The sequence below is a fragment of the Epinephelus lanceolatus genome, chromosome 11 (genome assembly GCF_041903045.1).
Source record: "Epinephelus lanceolatus isolate andai-2023 chromosome 11, ASM4190304v1, whole genome shotgun sequence".
Classification (NCBI taxonomy): Eukaryota; Metazoa; Chordata; class Actinopteri; order Perciformes; family Serranidae; genus Epinephelus; species Epinephelus lanceolatus.
Window position 1 is genome coordinate 16,509,263 of NC_135744.1, and position 23,435 is coordinate 16,532,697.

Here is a 23,435-nt window from a genome sequence, read left to right on the forward strand (position 1 = left end):
TGCGCAGCCGGTCGGACTCTCACAACTCTCCCCTGGGTTGAGCTCACACTCCTGCAGCAGCAGCCACAACCCATCGCCCCCTTGTCAACCAAAGTGTTTTTTCCCCAGCTGAAAACGCCAGGGACTCCTCAGGGAACGCCCAGCTGGGAGTCTTTGACAGCACTGCGTTCACATGTCAACATGTTGGTGTAAAGTAAAGTAACTGTATGGTCGAGCCATACACCAGGTTTTGACCTAGTCTTGTTTACAGGATATCCAGCCCTAGACCAGTGGTTCCTAACTGGTCCAGCCATGGGGTCCAGATTCATCCTTAGTCATTACTTCAAGGTCCACGCAGTTTGATATATTCATTGTCATTCTTGCGTTTATCCATGTTGTTGAGCTAGTTTCCTAGCTCACTTTAAAATAAAAACTCTGTGCCACAAATTCACTGTGCTTCAAAATAAAGTTTGTTTTTCGCAAACTTGACATATTTGTGTGCAGAGTTGGGTATAACGCGTTACAAAGTAACAATACAATACAATACAATACAATACAATACAAATACAAAGTAACGTGTTAGAGTACTTTGATTACTTTTTGCAGTAAAGAGTAACCTAACGCGTTAGTTTGGTGTTTGAGTAATCAAATACTTCAGTACATTTTAAAACAAGACATCAGTTACTTACGTTACTTTTAGAACGCTGGTCCTTCAGCTCCAAAACAGCAACGGCTGTCGTTTGGTTCTAATAACGGAGATAACGTTAAACCTATCAGTCTGAAAGAAGCCATGGAGCTTGTGGCTCGCTACGTGGTTGGAGAAATGCTGCTGTTGTCTACAGTAGAGTCTAAATAGGTGGAGTAGGACTCGCTGACAGACATATTTCAGACTCAGGACTTGCATTATGCCTGGTACATGCTACACGCTGGTACTCACCAATTACCCCTGGTCGTCTTTCACGGCGTGTGTAATTTCATCGGGTTATTCTTGTCCTGTTTTTATTACTTTCACTATTATTTGAGTCACTGTGTGTGTGTTCATGTGCCAGCCGACATGTTGTTGTAGTCACCTAAAAGCGTCAGCAGATGGCAGGAGCTACATTTGAAGCGCCACACGTAAACTATGAAGTTACTGTATCTTCCACAGGAAGTTCTGACAAATGTTTCAGAATAAAAGCCTATTTAGAAAAAGGAGGGATTCTCTCGGCCGAGGTTATAAGGGGCTTTTAATTTGAAACAAGTGTTGAGTTTGAAATGACGGTGCGATATGTTAACTTTACAAAGACAATGGAGCAGATAAAAAGTAAATATATAAACACACAGAGGGATTAATAAATAACGGACCGTCTATAATGTAGTCTGTTTCAAATGAAGCTGGGAGCCTCTGCAGTTGTGATGAGTAAAAGCCCCGCCGCTATTTGTTAATGTTATTACTTTATGTCCGACCGTGAGGATGTACCATTGTTTGCTAGCTTGATGCTAATGACAGTAACGTTAACTCAGTGGGTTGACAAAGTGCCTCTGCTGTTTCACACCATCATTTCCCCCTTTTACTCTGTGTGGTAACATCCCTAGAGGAAATATTAAAAATGCTGGGGTGTTGTTGTCATACAGTTGTCTACGGCAGCAGATCGTTGCGTGTTTCTACTGGTCAAGGTGACGGCTGTGATGGGAGAATTGGATCTCAGTGAAGGGCAAGTGGTCCATAACGTTACTTTGAAAGTAACCCTTACCCAACTCTGTTTGTGAGTCACCTCCACTCAGAATGGACCTGCGACCCACTTTTGAACCCTGACCCACCATTTGGGAACCACTGCCCTAGAGAAAACACGTAACATAAAGATGCTGTTTGTAATGTAATGTCTGATTAAAAACCAGTATGTGATATTGTCACTGTCCATTCAGCGTCTTCATCAATGACTAAAGCAGTGTTCCCGTCCACTATGAAGGTCAAGGTGTTCTGACTGTAAGGGGAAACGCCCTGTTTGGTATTTCCTAAGTGGATTGTTGGCAGGATGGCAAGAGGCAGAAGTGATCAATTGAATTACAATGTAATGAGCAAGGATATCAATAAATCACAAGCTGTTTGACCGGAAGTTATGACTCAACAAGTATTCAGTTACAGTGTTACGAAGTGAACGAAGCCTTGAATGGTTCAGATCCTTGAAATGACATAATGTCAGCGTGAACAGGCTGCTACTGGTTTTAAATGGGACGATGAAAGTAGTGAATTAAATGGATAACGAGTGAACCTGCAGTTGAGACTGAGTTCTCTCTTCGACACATACGATCAGCATTAAAGGGGAAATAATTCAACACCACCACCTGCTCACAGATGGAGGGCAGGGCTACAAATGAGCAACCATCACAAGTCATTTCAGCATGCTGAGGCCAGAGCGCCTTTGCTCTCAAGCCAATTATTGCAGTATTTTTGCATGGACCTTTGGATCTCTGCTCCGACTAGTTTAAAAGGCCCCCCATACCTGCAAGAGGTGGGAGAGAGGTAGCGGGACTGAAACACAGACAATCACAGAGCTGCAGGCGCACATGCCGCAGCGTCAGACAGTTCAGTGACCCAGTTGTAATCACAACAGGTCCTTCTTTAAAAACTTTAACTCAACCAGCTGAAAGTTGAGCAGTCAAAGCTGTGTTTGACTCCCACTAATATTATCTGTGTTATTTGTTCACAGACAAGTCGAGCATGAAATTGTCTGTTTTGTTTGAGGTTCAGTTTTTCATCACATTTCACGCCAGATTGTAAAAAATGACAGTCAGTAGCTACATCATCTGGGTCGTTTTCTGTGTTCTTTACAAACACACAGGACATTAGGGGCTGTTCGTTATTTATGGGAGGTGGACGAGCCACTTAAAGCAACTCTTACCTTTCTTGCATTTCACACAGCACTTAGAAAAAATCTGCAAAAACATCCACAACTCCTGCCTCCCTCCAAAGTCCCATCCCCCTCCTCCTGCAACTCCACCTCCCTCCAAAGGCCTACTCCCCCCTCCTCCATTACGTCCTCATTACGTCTATGATAGACGTAGGCATTGGCAAGGTAATGTTAGATACACTGAAGAGGAGAGCGAGTGTAATGTTACAACCAAGACAGTCAAACGCAACCCTAGAGTTTTAAAACTCAACTGGAATCAGTGATAACTGATGAGTTTTAGAATAAGGTTACAGTACTAACGTTAGATAGTACTGGTGACTGGCAACGACCAAGGCAGATAATACTGAGGCTCAGGCAATGTTAGGGTACAGTAGGTTAACTGTTAGCAACTGGATGCTGTGTTGTAAAACTACCTGTCCAGCAGAAACTCTGCGACCATCTCGTCCCTTTTTAGCTCAGGATGAAGCTGCATCAGTCTTCGCCATCGCTCGAAAGCAGAGCTGATGTTGACCCGAGTTTTGTCTCTTGCAGCATCAAGTTTTCTCTTTCTCTCTTTCTCTTCGGTCCGAATGCAATTATTGGTCGGAGTATTCTTAGAATCATATGAGAATGGTATAATTATGAGTTTTTATCCCTGGTGGAATTCACTTATATTTTAGTGTGCCATCAGCTTATTAATAGCATTTTAACCTAAACAAAGAAAAGTGTAAAATTTCCAGAAAGGTAAGTGTTGCTTTAAGCACACATTTATATTTCGTAAAAATGTCAGCGTTGATAGGACATATTATAGGTTCAGATGATGTTTAAGTTTACACAGCAGTAAAGAGCATAGTAATGGTTAGGGTTTAGGACTTTTGCTGCGATAATTCTGTTGGGATGGGTTCAGTCAGAGCGCATAAGCTAGTTTGAATAGGTGGGTTTTGAGATGGAATTTGAAGGACGTATGCTGTTAGACTGTCCAATGTGTGGAGGTAGGGAGGGTGCAGCTGAAAGCCCTGGTGCCCATGGTGCTGAGGCGTGAGGTGGGGATGGTCAGGAGACCAGCAGAGGAAGAGCGCAGGGAGCAGGAGGTGGTGTACTCCTGGAGATTGATTGATTTTTTATTTGTGTGTGTGTCATGCACACTTACATGTGCCCAACCCCCATGGGTTTACAAGACACCATTACAATGACGTTGCAGCAAGGTCAGAAAGATAAGTAGGGGCGAGGTCGTAGAGGGCTCTGAAGGTGAGCAGAGCGTTTCGTAGTCAGTCCGGTACTGAACAGGGAGCCGGTGTAGTTGAATGAGAATGTGAGTGATGTGGACGGATGATTTGGTGAGGGGTATGATCCAGGCAGCAGGGTTTTGAATGATTTAAAGCCTGTTAAGGAGTTTGGTGGGGAGGCCAGAGAGAACTGTGTTACAGTCGTCAATATGGGATGTAACAAATGCATGGAGCAAGACTTCTACGTGCCTGGGGTTGTTCGTCTGTTCGTGTGTTTGTTCGTTTGCCCCATTCTTGTGAATGTGATATCTCGAAGGCCTAGAGGGAATTTCTTCAAATTTGGCACAAACGTCTTTGAGTCAAAAATGACCTTCGGTGGTCGAAGGTCAAGGTCACTGTGACCTCATGTTTTTGGCCATAACTCAAGAATTCATAGGCTACTCATGACAAAATTTCACACAAATGTCTAACAGGACAAAATAATGAAGTGATGACGGTTGATATCCAAAAGGTCAAAGGTCACTGCGACATTGTGACATTCTGTAACAACACTTTATTAGCCATTACTCAACGTCAGAATTCAGGGACAGAAGGGACTAATCTTGTGGACTGCATAGGGCTCAAAAGGGACTTTGCAATGCATTGTGTGTAACCACCGCCATTGTTACAGGCAAATTGTTTTGTTAACATTGCGTTGCGCCGTGAGAGAGACGTGAAGCGAGAGATTTAAATGGACCGGGCAAAGGAAAAGTGTGTTGGATGGTACTGGACCCTGTTCGAAAGGCTCGGTGCCTTGACAACATCCAGAAAATAGGTGGGGTGGATCTGTATGAGCACGGAGACTGGACTCGGGATTTAAAAGCCCTGCCGCCGTTGACTGAAGCTGAGCTTGTCCTCTATCTCGTCAACGGTATAAGTTATTATAGTGGCGACGAATTTAATAATGCCAAATCTTTAAGGGCTCATGGGCAAGCAAACTTTGGGTGGGTGCAGGACCTCAGAATTTTACGCCTTAAAGAGAAGACTGACGTCATTTCAGAGGTACGTAAACTTTAAAAGCCTCACTGTGTCCCACCTCCGTGTGGTGCTGCCTGTTTGCTTGCTCAGGTTTTGACTAACATATCTTGGTGTCTGTTGGACCAATTTATTTCAAACAAAAAATATTTTGAAGCCTGAAATCCACTCTGCATTTATGTGGTAAATATGTATGGGCTTCTCAGTTATTTATTTCAGAATTAGGGCATTTTCACACCATAAATCTCTAACTCTCCATCGTCATACATGGCTGGGCACAACATGGAGTTCATCTTTATTTTTAACTTTCACTTCTTAACCACAATTTAGGACAAGTTTACTCAAGTTTAAGAAACAATGTTTTTAGTGACATCAAGAAGTGTACTTTTTTTTTCTTTTTTTAAAAACGGGATTAAAAGTCCTGACTGCACAGCTGTGCTAAATTTGTCCCAAGATCTATTTTAGTTTTTGCTATCAAAATATATCACATTATATAGCCCATCGATCTTCTTCCCGTAGCGATCATGAGAACGATTGTGGCAGTTAATGACACAGCAAGTCTGCACCATTTTCAAACGATACAGCTACTTTTAAAATGCTAAAACAACAACAACAGAACACAAGCATAGCGTTGCGAAACGTAAACAGCTTTCCAATTGCCCGCAAAGCCCACAATGCATCGCGGTTTTTCCACCTCTGCTATGTCACCCTTTTGAGCCCTATAGATCTTCTGTGCTGCTGGGGGGACGATATGTGTGAAGCATCTATGTTTTCACAGACATTGACGTAAAGTGTAAGTGCAATACAACTGTGAGGCAAATTAACGTAAATAATGGAGCAATTCTGTAATTCATCCCAAAGTAATACATGAAAAGACGCCGTAGAGGCCAAACACGATGTAAAGCTGAGGTTATATCACCATAAAGTCACCAGTCAGTGAGGCTGACCTCGCTGTCAGGAGCATTTGACACTTGGTGGGTGTTAAATTCACACTCTGACAGACAGCTCATCACAGTGACCAGTCGCTTCCGCTGGATAGATGACATAATAACCAGACAGGCTTTACACCTTTGTTACTCGACCTTCAGTGGTGTGTTTCAAATATTAGTTTTGAGCACGAAACTGTTCATTCCTCAAATATGCAAAGACATGGACTCCATTTCTTTGTGATCTAAAAGAAGGAGCTGCTTAGTGTATGTGCATGTCAGTGAGTGTGTTTGTGCATCAAGTTTTAGCACCAATTCTTAGTGTTATTCCAACTTACTCAAACAGTGCCTTTATAGTGGTTTATTACATCATGCTAATTACAGTATGCAGTGAACATGTTAGAGCCTTAGAGCCTTAGCAGTAATCAAGTCAAACAATTAAAGACCTGTTGTCAGCTGCTAAATGTATAGCTCTGGCCTGTATTATCTGTCTATCAGCTTCATGTCACAAAATTAAGCTACAGCTATTTAAGCATTGCAATATTAGGATGAGTGTCGAAATAAACTCACTGGCCACTTTATTAGGTACACCATGCTAGTACCAGGTTGGACCCCTTTTGCCTTCAGAACTGCCTAAATTCATGGTGTCATAGATTCAACAAGGTGCTGGAAACATTCCTCGGAGATTTTGGTCCATATTGACATGATGACATCACACAGTTGCTGCAGATCTGTCGGCTGCACATCCATGATGAGAATCTCCAGTTCCACCACATCCCAAAGGTGCTCTATTGGACTGAGATCTGGTGACTGTGGAGGCCATTGGAGTACAGTGAACTCATTGTCATGTTCAAGAAACCAGTTTGAGATGATCTGAGCTTTGTGACATGGTGCGTTATCCTGCTGGAAGTAGCCATCAGAAGATGGGTACACTGTGTTCATAAAGGGATGGACACGGTCAGCAACAATACTCAGGTAGGCTGTGGTGTTTAAACCATGCTCAGTTGGTACTAAGAAAATCTCCCCCACACCATTACACCACCAGCAGCAGCCTGAACCGTTGATACAAGGCAGGATGGATCCATGCTTTCATGTTGTTGACACCAAATTCTGACCCTACCATCTGAATGTGGCAGCAGAAATCCAGACTCATCAGACCAGGCAACATTTTTCCAATCTTCTATGTTTTGGTGAGCCTGTGTGAATTGTAGCCTCAGTTTCCTGTTGTTAGCTGACAGGAGTGGCACCTGGTGTGGTCTTCTGCTGCTGGAGTCCATCTGCTTCAAGGTTGGACGTGTTGTTGGTTCAGAGATGGTCTTCTGCAGACCTTAGTTGTAACCAGTGCTTATTTGAGTTACTTGAGTTGACAAGGCTGGATATTTTCTCTTTTTGGGACCATCCTCTGTAAACCCTAGAGATGGTTGTGTGTGTGAAAATCCCAGTAAATACTCAGACCAGCCCATCTGGCACCAACAACCATGCCACGTTCAAAGTCACTAAAATCACCTTTTTCCCCATTCTGATGCTCAGTTTGAACTTCAGCAGGCCGTCTTCACCATGTCCACATGCCTAATGCATTGAGCTGCTGTCATGTTAAGTGCTGATTAGCTATTTGTGTTAACGAGCAGTTGAACAGGTGTACCTAATAAAGTGGCCACTGAGTGTATAAATGACTAAGATATTTTCTGTAGCCACTGTATGCCAAATATGTCACCTGCACCAGTTAATCTCCTTGTGCTTTTGTGAAAACATCATAATTCTACAGTATCTAATCCCTGTCAGTAATCAACAGTTTAATCTGGAATAATTACAGGCATTTCAGTGGGTTTGATTGTGGTCTCAGGGGAGATGAAACTGTGATCTGGCTTTGCAGCAGAGCGTGAAACTTCACTTCTGATTAGAGCGCAGGCAGAACTTATGACCTCTTTAGCAAGCCTTAATGAGGCTCTTAGACCGAGCCTAATGATTATTTTGAGAGCAAGCTGAGAGAAATATCAGAGCGGGGAGAAGGTGACGGCTTCTTGCTTTACTGACAGGAATATGCAGAGGCCCCTCTGAAGAGTCCCACAGAGACGGGAGACAAATCCCTAGAAGCCTCATGCTCTTGGGGACTTTTATATCATTCACCAGTTAAATAATCCATGACAATTCATGTGAATAGACCATAGCAGGACACATAAAGAATGGGAAAGCCCTTACTTGAGAGCAATCATTGGAAAACGATACACCGGTCACACTATGTGGCTGACAAACGATCTCAAGTAACTGCAGTGTAGAAACCAGGCTTGAGTAGAGTTGAAACTTTGTGAGAGACCCTAAACATAATTGTGTGCTGTTTAGAAAGTTTAGTTTAGTTTAAGGGATTTAGTGGCATCTAGTGTTGCAGGTTGCAACCAGCTGAAACTTCTCCTGGTTAGAATTCCTTAATCAATCAATCAATCAATCAATCAATCAATTTTATTTATAAAGCCCTTGCTAATGTGTGCTCACCTTTTTTCACTGATAGCTTGGGACCTAGACATTCAGGAGGTTTCTACCAGGAGCCATATTATCCACAGAAGTGACTTCCTCTCCAAAACAAACAGACCGAGTGATAAAAACCGGTAAAAACACTAACTAAAGCAGGTCCATGTTACAAATCAGTGTTTCTCCTACGCTATTCAGCACGTTGCTAGCCCAGCGCCTGCTAATGCGTGCTCACCTTATTTGTAATCCAGATGTTAAGGAGGTTTTAACTGGGAGCAGAATCATCCACAGAGGTCTCTTTCTCTCCGAATAAAACGGTCCCACTGATTTAAACTGGTTAAAACATTACATAACGCAGTTTCACATTAAAAATTTGTGATGCTGTTTGGCATGTCAGAGACGGGCTGTTATCTCTGCAACCAGCTAAAGTGTTCTCACCTTTTTTGAGATGGGAAATTGGCGACACAGATGGTGAGAAATTGTAGAATATTTTTTGGTGCACACCATTTTTTGCTTTTGTCTGTATGTACATTTTTAGTATGGCTCCTGCGCACTGTTTTATAAATGCGACCCCTGGTGATTTAAACTGGTAAAAACACTGAATAAAGCAGTGTTGCGTTAAAAAATCAGCAATTTTTTGATGGGCTCGTCACAGAGGGGCTGCAAACTATGGCAGCAGACGCAAAAAACAGTGTTTGGTTTGTCTGTTCTGGGCTTCTGTAGAAACATAGTGGACTTCATAGACTGGCACCCGCTCCCTATGTGGATATGAACTGCTCATTCTGAGGTACCGAAACCACAACAACTCTTATTCTTAGGTGATTAAACACTAAAGAAAACATACTTATTATATTGTATTCCACTTCTGCCCATAGAACCTCTAATTCCTACACACTGAACCTTCAAGCAAAATCTTTTAAGATTTGAAAGCTGACTTTAGCCCTGTTCTCATGGGGCGAGTTTTACCAGGGGACATCTTGTGATTTAGAAACAGGAAGCGTCTGTGTATTGTGCAACGCATTAGCAAAGGATAAGCTATGTCTGTATTAAACTGGAATTTACAGATATCATCCCCCCAGATATGATGCGCACAGTCATTTATAACTCTATGCAACATAGACAGCATGGCAAGAAAGGATGTACAGTGTAAACCTCCTTTTTCTTTGCTTTTTTCAGAACTGATTCTGCCATACATAATCACGTCATCCCTCTCATCGTCTTTTGAGATTTTACTCTTCAGACCCATTTGAGCTTGCTCTTTTTGCAAATGGGTCTCTGTGCTGTGCAGTGAGATGAGCCTCCTGCACCCAAATACTGCCAAAACTTTAATTTATAATGGTCAACATAGCCTCAACAATTCTCGACCAACAAAGAGGAAAAAATGCTGCACTGGTGTGCTCTTCAGATTTGTTTTTTCCCAAGTTGAGAAGTCATTCTTCTGACTTTAGTGCATTCATGAGCTTTAATTTGTAATGTGGAAGCAACATGGATGCTACAGAAGATGTGTGTTTTTTTTAAAAGATTTTGTTTGGCTTTTATTTTATTTTTTAGATAGGACAGACAGAGGGTGATGGGGAGACAGAGGGGATGACATGCAGCAAACCTGCAGCCGTTGCAACAAGGACAGTGTCTCTGTACATGGTGCGCCTGCTCAACCCACGGACCTACTAGGCACAATGTGTTGTATTTTATTGCTCAGAGTATTTAAACAACATATTAATTTACCTTTGTCTGCAGGTTTTTGCCTTCTGACGTTAACTCAGCAACTTGTGTACCAAACTTTTCAATGACTTTCTGAGTTGTTCCAAATTTAGGGGGCATTTATGCTTTATACTTATTATTGCTGGAAAGTAGATTCTCTGGAAGGCTAGTGACTGAAAATTACGTCTCAGATTTTAGGTATAGTGACAGTTTTAGGCCAAAGCAAGTGTAATTTTCAAGATAGAAAGCACAGCTTGGGCTCGAATTAAAGCTTATCAACTTGGAAAGTTATCTATGTGCAAGTGAAGCAGTGATATTAAATGCAACGTGATGAAAAATAATAATTTTTGTTGAGAATTTGTCAAAAGGACAGTCATTTTTTATTTTGTTTTTTGGGGATGTTTTGTGTGATATGCTGTAATAAAAGTGCAGCAAGCCCCCAAATCTTATTTTGCTACTTTCCCTTTGTGTCAGGATGTTCCTTGCCAAATGTCATACTTGTATGACAATTTATGCCATCGTACTGCCCTCATATTTGCATTTACATCATTTCACTAGAAACATGGTCCAAAAAAGGGGGTTTGGGCGCCCTGACACCAAACAGCCAGAGTTAGGGGTGCTCGTTATAAACTTTTGATGGCCCATGGTATAAAAAGGCTTACAGGAAATAATAATGAAAAAAGGTAGCAGAAACATCATGAGGGCTGGACCTGGCTCCCGGTCTATGAATTTTGCGAGTCAGGGACACATGTCTTTGACTATTCCAACACCACATGAATACAGGAAAAGGCACAGAGAAAACAAAAAACCTTGCCCAAAAAAAGTCCCCAAAAAACAAACAAAGCAATGAATAATATTGTCACATGACCTCTTTGTTGAAATAAGGTAGCAAAGTTGCATTGGAATTCTTACTTCGCAAAATATAGACATTGCAGATCCGCATGGGATTAAAATCTGAGACGACCTTCGCAATTACTGTAAATTACGAGAGGTTCCCCACTAATACTAGTTCTGAGTGAGTCTGGCTTTTGATGCCATTCATCCACATCCATTCACAGCAGACATAAAGCACCACTTTATGAGATAGAGAGCTAGTGGGAGCAGCAGATGGCGAGGGGGCAGGCCAAACAGTGTGCATCTTGACCTCTTTCAGCTTTAAAGACATGATGAATGATGATAGAAATGAAGCCTATAATTAATGAGAGAAGTGGTCACCTAGGTTAGTATAACACCTTGTTATAGATAACTGTCAATACACCCAGCATGATGTTTTAACCATCATGACATCCTGCTTGGGGTATCATAATCTGACTTTAAATCCTTGTCTCACACAAGCAAAGAGCAGATACACAGCGGCACGTCCCGGCCTTATATCTACACTGTATCTGCTTCTGCTCACCTAGGTTAGCTGGTCCCAGTGGCTTGATGGGCCCTGCTCAGTGGTTCAGCTCCAGCTACACCGGTCTTAAAAATAGCCACTAATTAATAACCTTTTTAGTACGAGAAGATATTTCACGCATGGATCATGTGTCTTGACCTGTCTTATCAAAGACAAGTACGTGGTTTTAATATGAAGTTGTGTGTGAGTGTAAGAGTACAGGCACGTCTTCAGTGTGCTTGAGTTCAGCTCATTCACACTGAGAAGGCTCTACAGAACCAATGACCTCTTTACCAGCACGTGCACATCCAACACAGCGCTCTGCACCAGTCACTTCTGTCTGTAACATCACCAGCTATGTTTTCATTAGGTTATAACCACGTGAAAATAAGAATCATTGATGCATTTCTAAATCTTCGTGAAAACTGCGTAAGTGGGTTTTAAGAAGAAATTTCCTCTTAAGAGTGGTCTGTGAATGAGACCTAGCGACATTTGATTCAATATTCTTAAACGATAGGTGAATCATAGATAAAAAAATTGTGGTAAAACCCACACTTAACTCTGTGAATAACATTTAAAATTTAAACAAAACTTCCATTGAGGAAAACTAAAGCCATGACTCACCGCTGATGTAATTATGTGTCATTCACTTTCTTTGGTTTACAGTATTCTTAGCCTCAAACCACAGCAACTGAGTACATGCACATGGTATTTTTAACTCATTCTTTCTTCCTCCATGTATGTCTCTGCAGAGTGGAGAACACACAAACATTTCCTGAAGCCAGGCAGTCATATCCAGGGCTTTTAAGGTTGTTTTTTGCTGTGTAAACTGTAGTCTTTAAATACACTTACACTGCTGTAAGAAGTCATTTGAATCATCCTCAGGGTGCGATGAATATACGCAGCAATCTGGTCACTGGTTGTTGAGAAGTCCCTGAACCAAATCTGTTGGACAGATATTATCACAGATGATATCTACAGTTGGCGGATTTCTCCTGTAACTCCAGTGATTAAAGGGGTGGAGCTGTCCAATTGCAGACCAGCAGCAGGCAGACTGTTGATTTGTTTTATGGTCCTTTTCCATGTGTTGCGTGTCAATTGTTACGCTACTGTTTCATTGCTGTTGTCAGGCCTGGGGCTTTCTCACTATCTGAATGGCTAATTACACATTCTCATGCTAATAATCAGAACTCTATCTGTGCATTCTCACTAATTAGTCCATTTTTTTAATTTCGAGAAAGCAAGTTATGTCACAACAAAGCACAAAGCTCAGTGTCTGCACACATGCAGAAGTCAGAAATTTATTCCAGTCACATATTAAGAGATTGAAAATGTTATTGACCCTTGTTTTTTGTACCAACACTGCACAATAACAGTCACAACACATTGTCTGGCTGAGCATACAAAGTGGTACTGCTAACAACAAAGGGTGGCAAAAGCATGCCTGACATTACGACTGTTTCCATCTGTCTGCAGAGAGCCAACAGATGCATTTGGATTTCTTTGAGTTCAGAGTTCAGAGATCCAGAATAACCTCAGCCTTGTACAGAATTTAATAATGTATCTGCCATTTATATTCATATGGCAGTGGGAAGTCAGTTTGTCAGAGCTGCTGTATCTGTTGATCTGCAAATCTGAGTTTGAAATCATCAAGATTGCAATAATAATAGCAGCTCTGCAGAGTTTCTCAGCCGTATCATGAAATCTGCTGCATGCTGCTGCGACAGAAATCATTTTTCCCTATGACAAGCTCCTCTGTAAGTATTATTCACAACATTTCTAAATGGTTTGTTGCTGTGGTGTTTATTCCTTATCATACAGGCCAAGTCTCTCAAAACTTTACTGGGCTTATTAAACTTTCAGCCAAAGTACTTTCACTTTGGTCCCAAGTCAAATATTGGAACAACTATTAGATGGATTGCAGAGAAACTTGGTGCAGACATTGTTGCAGTACTCAGAGGATGAATCCTCATGATTTTGTTACCTTCTCATGTAAAGATTTAAAATTTGTCTTGACTTGTCCAACATTTAAGTTCATGACAGGACACGTCTAAAACTAATGATTGCATTACTTGCATGTTTATCAGCTAATATGGCACTATAGTACCACACTGGGTTTGCTCAAAGGTACAACAGACTAGCCTTCACCTGACCACATCCAGCTGTGTTGTTTGGGTGTGGTTAGAAGTTTAAGAGACTTGAACTTCAGACTCCCATCCTCGTCACCAATTGTGTTGTGGAATAAACTTGCAAGAAGGCCAAAGAATTGATGCAGCACAACAAGTTATAGGGTCTGACAAACAAGCAGCGTCAGTGTGACAATCCTACAAGCCTTCCTATACACACATTCAGAGGGGCTTCCTGTCACTTAAGCTGCTACTTCCCGTTATTTAGTATAATCAGTTCTGGGAACATTTACTTCCCCTAACATACCTAGATTTGGTCAGAGCCATGTCAGGTCACCTGGCTCACGTGAGCGAATGCACGCAAGAGACCTTCGCCTGCCGAGATGATAACCTTGCTTGATGTGGTCGGTGCCAGGTGTGACGCACAAGAAAAACTAGCTTATTAGCCAGGCTGTTCTCATAAACTGTTTGTACGTTTTCGTATGGAAAAAAAATGCACCCAAATTTGTAAATATCATTATTATATGATGTAGTTGCATCATCATGGGCTTGTAGGTGTCTGCCAGGCCCCCAGCAAGTGTGCTGGGCTTTAAAGCCAATTTTTTGTAGTGGAATTGCAGTTTCTGGGGTCCATCAGGTAATGTTCTGTGGCCCTAAAAGACTTTTTCCCATAGACAGTGGATACATTTTTTTGAGTGTCACGCCCCCCCGAAATCACTCTTTTACTTTCAAGAACTGAGTCATTCAGTCCAATATTATTTCAGAAGTCTAGAAGAGTGGCACAATTAAATCATTTAATCCCTATTCAAGTTTGCGGAGCACTAAACCAGAAGTTGTTTGGCCAGCAAAAGTTAGACAGTTGGCTGTACTCCAGTGTGTCTCTAGTGTGTCTACTCTATGGGCCGCACAGTGCAGCAGTAGTGCAATCATCTCTGGGTCATCTGGGTAATTTTGTATGCAGCAGTTGAACCATTTTGGCTTCAAGTGCCACTAAGCAACTCTCATAGAAATGAACGGGGCTCTGCATTCAACATTGCATCCAGGTCTCTTGATACATCCATGGTGTCTGCCACTTACAGCAAAGCACCTTGACTGAACGTCATCTAAAGTTTGTATTTGAACAAAAATATCCATGCTTTTCATCAATGTTTGTGCCCATTTTAACATCATATTTCACAGTCCCATTGCATCTCCATGTGCACCGCAGACAGCTAGCATAGTTTCAGCGAACTGAGCTAAATAATACAGTTCCACTGCTGGAAACAAAAACTTATTGGTTGATGCTTCACTCTGTCATTGAGCGCTGAAAAAAAGTTTGAGGCTAACTTTTATTTGTAGTGCTTCATGCCACAGCGATAAGTGTCAGGCATCAGTCTGTAGCCTCGTGTCACCCTCTTTCATTAAAATGGATGTGTAGCCTGTTGCTGTGTTACTCTAGTGTAAACACAGCATTACTCTTATGGGCTAACTTTCATATTTTAGCCTGTAGGTCAACAACAGTAATTTTGCCTCGTTAACAGCACAGATCAAAGTGCCGTTTGTAAGACTGCCTTACTAAACCCAAACAACATGTGCAGCACAGGCACCGTCTTCCCCAGGTAACAACATGGCCTTTCCTCTGGTGTCAGCCTGAGACAAATCATCGTCGTTTTCACTCCACTGGTAGTTACAATCTGAGAAGAATGATTTTTTTTTGTACTATATATTTCATACATTCAACAATTATATTTTGTGGTGTGTAGTAAGGATTACAGCACTAATGCAAAAAACAAGACAGGACTAAAGCATACAGTTACATGGTTATTCATTCTTCTTTTACATATCTGTCAGGCACAACTACATAATGGTTGTCTAAAGTCAAAGCTGAAGCGGGGACTAAACAATTACAAAGTTCAGATCATACGAACAAATGAGATGAGTTTGAATCAGAAGAAAGGGAGATGTGGGTGAGGTAGATGGATAATCACACAGCTTTAGCTTTCAATAAGCTGCTTTTGTGGAGTGTACTCATTCACAGGATCTATATTAGATTTGAGGACTTTAATGAAAGGATTAAATCAACTTCAAGGCCTTCTGTCAGACGCAAGAAAATTAAAGAATTCACTATCTCGTATAGAAGAACCGGTGAGTCATTTTGCACGTTGAAAATACATTTCCATCTTATACGTAACACGCTTTTTGTGGTGGAAAAGCAGTGGTTGGGGGCTGACATGTGAAGACCCGTGAAATCTCTGAATGGCTCGTACACAACAGATCTTGAGTTATGACTCTTCAACCGCATCCACTTGCGACATTAAGCAGACCGAAACTTGGCTCACAGCGTGAGGATAAGAGACACGGCCTTCACAACTGAAGCACATCATCAGTCAGCGGGTACATTAGGTCAGCCAGTTGATGTTGTTTACATTGACAAAGCCTTGCACTGACATAACCTCGCAGTGGTGCTCCCCGAATCATAAAACAGATGATTAGTCCTCTCCTCATGTGGGTTTATTTACAGCCCTGAGGAAACCACAAGAAGGGCTCAGTACAAAAATATACAGTAAGCACTCCTGAAAACTCAGACGTCAAGGAACTGTGTTGACCCAACAAGGTTCATTTAAAGGTTCTGTACGTAACTTTCAGAAAAACCTTGTTATTAGCAACCTCTCACCCACGAGCAAGCATCTGAGAATCAGCCACAACAGTGACAAACGAGAGAAATAAGTTACAATCATATTTAGTATAATATTAAGTATCTGCTATGTTCCGATATTTCATTTTGATCATTGGCTCCATTACACTAAATAGCTTGCCTTTTGCAAATTACTTACAAAGCAACCACTTACACGTCCATGTAGAGTTAGCAGCTAGATGGCTAGCCTTAGCTCAGGTTACAGTTAGCTTTTTTGCTGCCCCTGCGTTGTTCTTGGCTAATAGAAAGCACATTGTACCGTTACATCATTTATTGTTAGCTAAAACAATATAATTAGTCATAATACACAAGTTAGGATTATGGATCACGTTGGCTGGGGAAATAATTTTGTAAGCTAGCCTACTGAGGTATCCACTCAGATAGTGATTTTTCTAGTGGTGACATTAGCAAGCAAGCTAGCTAAGTTTGCCAGCTAGCTTTAACTTAGCTAAGCTTTACCGATCTGGCGTGGGTTGTTTCATAATATTAGCTGAAAATGTAATTTGCAAACGGTAAGCTGGCTAAGTTACCAGCCAGATCAGCCCTGGAGTCTATGACTTCAATGACATCAATCACTTGATACAGTTTTTTGCTATGCTGGCTAGCCAGAAATTTGTCCACCTTAGCAAGCAAGCTAATGTTAGCTAACATTAGTCTTTTAAAACCACAATATCACAATATATTTGCCTTGTCAGTGTTTCCTATCCACCTTATTTTCAAACACGGAAGTAAATAGTGATCAACTTCCGTTTTTTTGTGCGTGACTTCCGGTCAGCCGCTTTCCCTCATGCTTTCCCTTACCGGAGCTAACGGTGCAAGCTAATTTTTTTTTCAATTTTCAGTTGTTTATGTTAGTCAATAAGTTAGTTAGTTAGTTAGTTAGTCTGTGTATTTTGTATAGATAACTGTGCCCACGTTTCCGTTATAACGGAAATTTATTCCCTCTAAACGCGAATAAATCGCACGTCAATCATAAACTGTGAACCAAAAAAGCACAATCTATCCCGAGTGAGACAAACTGCTTGATCCCTGTCTCCAGTGTACCAGCAGAGAACCTGCAGAACCAAATCAGTGAAAAAACACACCGGGCTAAGCCTCTCTACCTGAGCAGCTGAAACTGCGGCTCGCACCTTCGACGCACAGACGGTGCTTCTGCATACCAGCCAAACGTGTGCGCACCTGTGAGAAATAAATATGTGAGGTGTAATGCTGCTTTTCTATCTTTTTTTTCTTTCTTTCTTTCTTTCTTTCTTTCTCTCTGTCAGCGACATACACTCCTAACACAGGACGGGTTGTTTTAATTGACTGAGTTGATCATTAAGCCATAGTGATGTGCGGATCGGCTCTGATAGCACCTGAATCAGCATGTACGCATCAACCATCCAGCTGTTACAACATGATTGAGCTAGCAAAGCAGTTTTGTGTTGCTATGTGTGGTATTTATTCAGTTTTGGGAAATCACGATGTCTAGAAAGCATCAGTGGCTGCAGCTGACAGGGACAGCTAACATTAACACTAGCAGCAAAGCTAACACCAGGATCGTCATCCGTTAAAAGCCTCCCGATGTCGGATACGACATGAAACTACTCCAATTAGCTCAATCACGTTGTAACTAAGACATCCGCTGGAGAAAATATTTTTTTCATGGGCCACTTTGTGAGTTTAATGAGTTATTACAGACATGGCTAACGGCTAACAGCTAACGGTTAGCCCAGCTAATCTACGATAACCATGTTATTAATTACACACAGAGAAAATACTAATGTTTGTTCAGTCATTGTGTTTATAGACTTTACAAACACCAGATTAGTCTAAACGGTGATATAGTGACGTGAAAAATGTGATATATACATATATATATAGCTAAACTCAGCAAGGTAAACAACAAGGTGATTCCCATTTACACAGTGGTAAGAGTGCTGGACCAGAAGTGTCGCACAAAAAACACGGAAGCTGGCTGCGTTCTGTTTTGCCTCCGTGTTTCCGTGAAAAATAAGGTGGATAACGTTAAGATTTCTTTTCAGGACGGAGGGGCGCTGAAATCATGGTATGGGGCACTTAGTTGATGGATTTACTGTTGGAGAAAAACTGAGACAAGAGTTAGCAAGCTAGCATAGATGATGTATTTTGGACCAGTAGTTTTTGGGAAAAGTGGGCAAAAGTAATGCCTCCTCCTTGGATTCATAACGGTGTTCCATACAGGTGATCAACGGTGCTCCATACAGAGTGCGTGTACCTGATATCAAATTTGAAATTGTCACAAAATGCATCAAATATTATCTGACTATTTGTTTTCTAAGCATAATTAATTATGTGTAAAGCCTGTGAAATACTCTCATGGTTGCTTGCAGGATGACGTGCAATACAACGTCTGCTTTGACAGACTGACAGGTGGTAATATATTTTTGGTAACTTATGATAACATAATAATCATTTCATGAAAACTACATTTCATTTAAACTACAGTACTGTGAGAAGCCTAAATTAAGCCGAAATGGATGCTGTTGCTGCTCTAGTCGTCTCCCATCTCAAACTTGATGGTAGTATCCCCTCCCTCCATTCTCAAGCGCTGCAGGCGCACCTGGCATGGTCTGCTGCTTGGTCGGAAATAAGGCGAGGGAACTAACGATGAAGCACATATACATTTTATTCATGGCCCGTAGATATTTATCCAGCTATCTGCAAAAAAAGGTCATCTATGAAACATAGTTACAGCCTACATCCAAGGAACAAGGCAACATAACTAGATCTTCATTGGGAAAAGCAAAACCACCACTAAAGTACAAAAGAGAAAACAGACATGTAGCTACTCATTAGAGTAAAAAAAGAAATCCAGCAGAGAGGAATTATGACTCACCTTGCTGGCTCCGGGCAGTAGGTGCAACTTGACGTAGGGGTCAGAAAGCCCATTGTGGTCCATCGGCTTAAGCCCCTGTGAATGAAACACAGGAAGAACAGCTCGAGTTGCTTGTGTCATTTTGATTCTTTGCATCAAAATAGGATTTTTCAAAGTTTGGGTGGTAGACTTAGTTGACCATGCGAACACAGTCTTCCTCTCTCATTACTTCAACCACCTTCTGGGGGAGGTTGGCGTTGTTATATTTGCACATATTCAAAAATCTGTTGATATCCAAGTCTTTCATACTGTTCAGAAGTAGGTGTGTTTCTCTTTCTGAGCAGAAATGTGGGTTTTTCTTTTGGGCGCGCATCTCTATCCAAGCCTCGCAAACTGTTGTAGTCACTGTGGACGAGCCAATACTGGCATGAAAACTGACGCCATTCATTTATTCATCTTCCATAACCGCTTATCCTGTTAGGGGTCGCAGGTGTGCTGGAGTCTATCCTGAGTGACTTTTGCAGGGCTGACACATAGAGACAGACAACCATTCACACTTACATTCACATCTACGGACAATTTAGAGTTACCAATTACCCTATCCTACATGTCTTTGGACTGTAGGAGGAAGCCGGAGCACCTGGAGAAAACCCATGCTGACACGGGGAGAACATGCAAACTCCACACAGAACCCAGATAGCACACATACAACTGGCCAACATCGGCCTGAGGACAACACATCGGCCCTGAATTTATAACGTCTGACAAGCGTCGGCTGCATGGGCGGATATCTTTAAATTTAATACTCTTTTGTCCCAGCTCATCAAACGTCTCTGTTACATTGGCTTTGGGTCGGCCCAGTGCCGTTGAATGTCTGCCCACATACGGAAGTCGCCACTGAAGGCAGAATTTCATCTCCGCGGTGTTTGTTTGCCTGACCTCCGGGGCCCTGGACGTGTGCTGGGAGAGGAGCGCGGAGGTAAGACGGGGCAGGCCGACACTGTGTATCCCAGAACGGGTGCTCAAGTGTGGGTGAGACCAGTGGAGAGGAGCAGAGCGGAGAGGAGCGCGGAGGTAAGGCGGGGCGGGCCGACACTCTGTATCCCAGAACGGGTGCTCAAGTGTCGGTGAGACCAGTGGAGAGGAGCGGAGCGGAGAGGAGCGCGGAGGTAAGGCGGGGCGGGCCGACACTGTGTATCCCAGAACGGGTGCTCAAGTGTCGGTGAGACCAGCAGAGAGGAGCGCGGAGGTGAAACAGTTAAGTTTAAGGATGCCTTCGGTATGTTGTTGATGTGATTTTATGGGCAATTTATCAGTTGAGGTCTCCTCCTCTGCAAAGCAAACTGACCCGGTGGCTACAGGTAATAGCGCAGTTTTAAAACCACTGTTTTTCCAAGATGAAGGACTGATTGTTGAACTGCTGTTAACGGTTAACGAAGTTAACGCCGGATCCCGTTATTTAACAGTTTCAACACTAAATTAAGCAGAGTGACGGACCTAAAGCCTTAAAGCTGGCTAAAAGACAGCTGAAATGCTAAAAAAAATACAGTGGTGAAGTTGGGATTTGTTTCTTGAAGTTACGTGGTCATCGTCTTTTCTGTCTCTTGCAGGCTGCCAGGAGAAGCGGACTGGCCATCAGATATTTTTTGTGGAAATTTGAAAATAAAGTTTGTCAAATTGACTTTTGTCTCTTCATTGTGCACACTTACACACAAAATAGGGTAACGGTCAGCTATTTTTGAATGTTAGCATTGATTTCTCACATTGAATAGTGAAATATTTGTAGTTTGAAAGGTCCAACCTAAATGAATAAAGGTCGTAGTTACCGAAGCATATGAATATTAATGAAGGAGCGCCCACTGAGCGCAGCTTTTTTTAGTGATCGTTTGAACGTCGCGTGGTGGTCATTTTTGATTTAAAGGCTGACGTCTCAGCGACGTCTTGGCAATGAGCAAACACTCTCCCTGCTACGTCTTAACGATCTAAACTTGATACATCGGGCCGACGTCGGCCAGATGTATATGTGCTATCTGGGAAGGGAACCAGGAGGCGACAATGCTAACCACCGCACCACCATGCAGTCGTGGAAACTGACGTGTCTTTAACTGAAGCTAGAGGAGTTTGGATCGTTAGGTAAGTTTGAAGCGTAGGGCAACTGATTAAGCTGCAGTTGACAGTCTGGAGTGAGAACGTGTTGGATCTGGATATGACCCTAATTTTGTCTAACAAAGTGTAAAAAAAAAAAAAAAAGGTGACATCTATTAAAACTGTCAGGAGTGTGCAAACGTCTTGCTGTCTTTTCAGTTTTCCTCAGCACCTTAATTCCTTTATTTAACACTCTACTTTTTTCTGTCCTGTATGGATCATTACATCCAATCTTTGTCTCTGGGGTGTGAGACATTCAGTACAGTTTCACCTCAGCTGGAAAGACCCTCCACATCACTGAGAAACACTGAAGTGAATAGGGGAACTGCCTAAAAAGAAAGAGGTCTTACCAATGAGACTTAAAGAGGAAGTAAAGTTCACTCGTATAGAGTCCAAATGAAGCAACACCATGTGGGTGCCCACTGAGAAAAGTAAAAGGACCTGAAGAGTTTCCAGAGTGAAATGTGGAGTAAATAAACAGAAGAATCTGAAACCTCAGTGAAAATATCTACAGCACAGGGAGCACTTATACAGTAGATTTGGTTTGCTTCTCTCCAACCTCATATGGTGTTGAGATTATTTAGATTGCCAGCTCAATTTGAGCTAAAAGCTTAAATTGGATCGGAGTCCAAGAAGACACCGCCAAGGATAGTTCTGTCCATTATCATATCATCGCTGTCAAGTGACAGCACAAATGTCAACTTTCATCAGTGTTGCTTTTAGCTTTATGAAAATTAAATTTTTGACACTCCTGTACCTGTACATGCAAGGTTTTTTTTTTGTAAACCCAAGAGATTGGATAATTTGTGTGATCCTCTGTAAGATTGCTGGAGTTTTAACATAATACTTGTGATACGTGTGTATTATACACACCAATACAACCATCAAAATGTCTTGCATGATTATTAACCATAAATTAAATTAGAGTTAATGCGCCAATCAAAATGGCTAAAGTAAGACAAGTTGATGCAAAGAACTTAAAGGTCCAGTGTGTAGGGTTTAGGGGCTATATTGGCAGAAATAGAATACCATATAGTAGGTGGGTTTTCTTTTATGTATTCACTTGACAGTAAGAGTTGCTGTGTTTTCGTTACCTTAGAATGAACAGTTTATATCTGCACAGGGAGCAGATCCTTGTCAGCAGAGTCCGCCATGTTACATTGCCATGTTACAGTACTTCTGAATGGACAAACCAAACACTGGGTCTATCCATCCATCCATTTTCAACCACTTATCCGAAGCCGGGTGGCCGGGGCAGCAGGTTGAGCAAAGTGCACCCCTCTCCCCAGCTATACCTTCAAGATCCTTTTGGGGGATCCCGAGGCATTCCCAGGCCAGATGAGTGGCCAGTGGGATGTGCCCGAAGCACCTCAGCTGACCCCTTTTGACGCAAAGGAGGAGCGGCTCTACTCCGAGCTCCCTTCAGATGTCCGAGCTCCTCACCCTATCTCTAAGTCTGAGCCCAGCCACCCTACTGAGGAAACTCATTTCGGCTGCTTGTATCCGCAATCTCATTTTTACGGTCACTACCCAGAGCTCATGACCATAGGTGAGGGTTGGGACGTAGATAGACCAGTAAATTGAAAGCTTTGCCTTCCAGCTCAGCTCCCTCTTCACCACAATGGTCCGGCACAGTGCTCGCATCACTGTAGATGCCTCACCAAACCGTCGATCCATCTCACACTCCATTCTACCCTCGACCTCGAGATACTTGAACTCCTTCGCTTGGGGCAGTTACTCACTCCCAACTCAATCCACCATTTTCAGACAGAGAATCATGGCCTCAGATTTGGAGGTGCTGACTCTCATCCCGACTGCTTCACACTCGGCTGCAAACTGCCCCAGTGCATGCTGGAGGTAAAACGCTGGGGCTAGATAGGACTATTAGCGTCTTAGTGTCAGCCGCTGTAGTCAGCAGTCTGCAAAGATTTTTTAATGTGACACTGTGACACAAGTCTTTTTAGCACCTGGTCTGTTTGTTTTGGAGAGGAAGAGACCTCTGAAGATAATTTGGCTCCTGGTAAAAACCTCCACAACAATGAACACTGAAGGAATTCTAGCCATGATAGGTTTCAGCTGGTTGCAGACTGCAAT

The 23,435-nt window shown here is 42.3% G+C and overlaps 1 protein-coding gene across 2 annotated transcripts in view; it reads right to left on the reverse strand.

The window, feature by feature from the left end:
• The window catches only part of doc2b (double C2-like domains, beta), a 255,155-nt gene that overhangs the window by 51,690 nt on the left and 180,030 nt on the right, over positions 1-23,435 (reverse strand). For both annotated transcript variants that reach the window (XM_033609357.2, XM_033609347.2), the window contains one exon: positions 19,218-19,292. In XM_033609357.2, the coding sequence (XP_033465248.1) occupies positions 19,218-19,292 (75 nt within the window). The remainder of the gene's footprint in view (positions 1-19,217; positions 19,293-23,435) is intronic.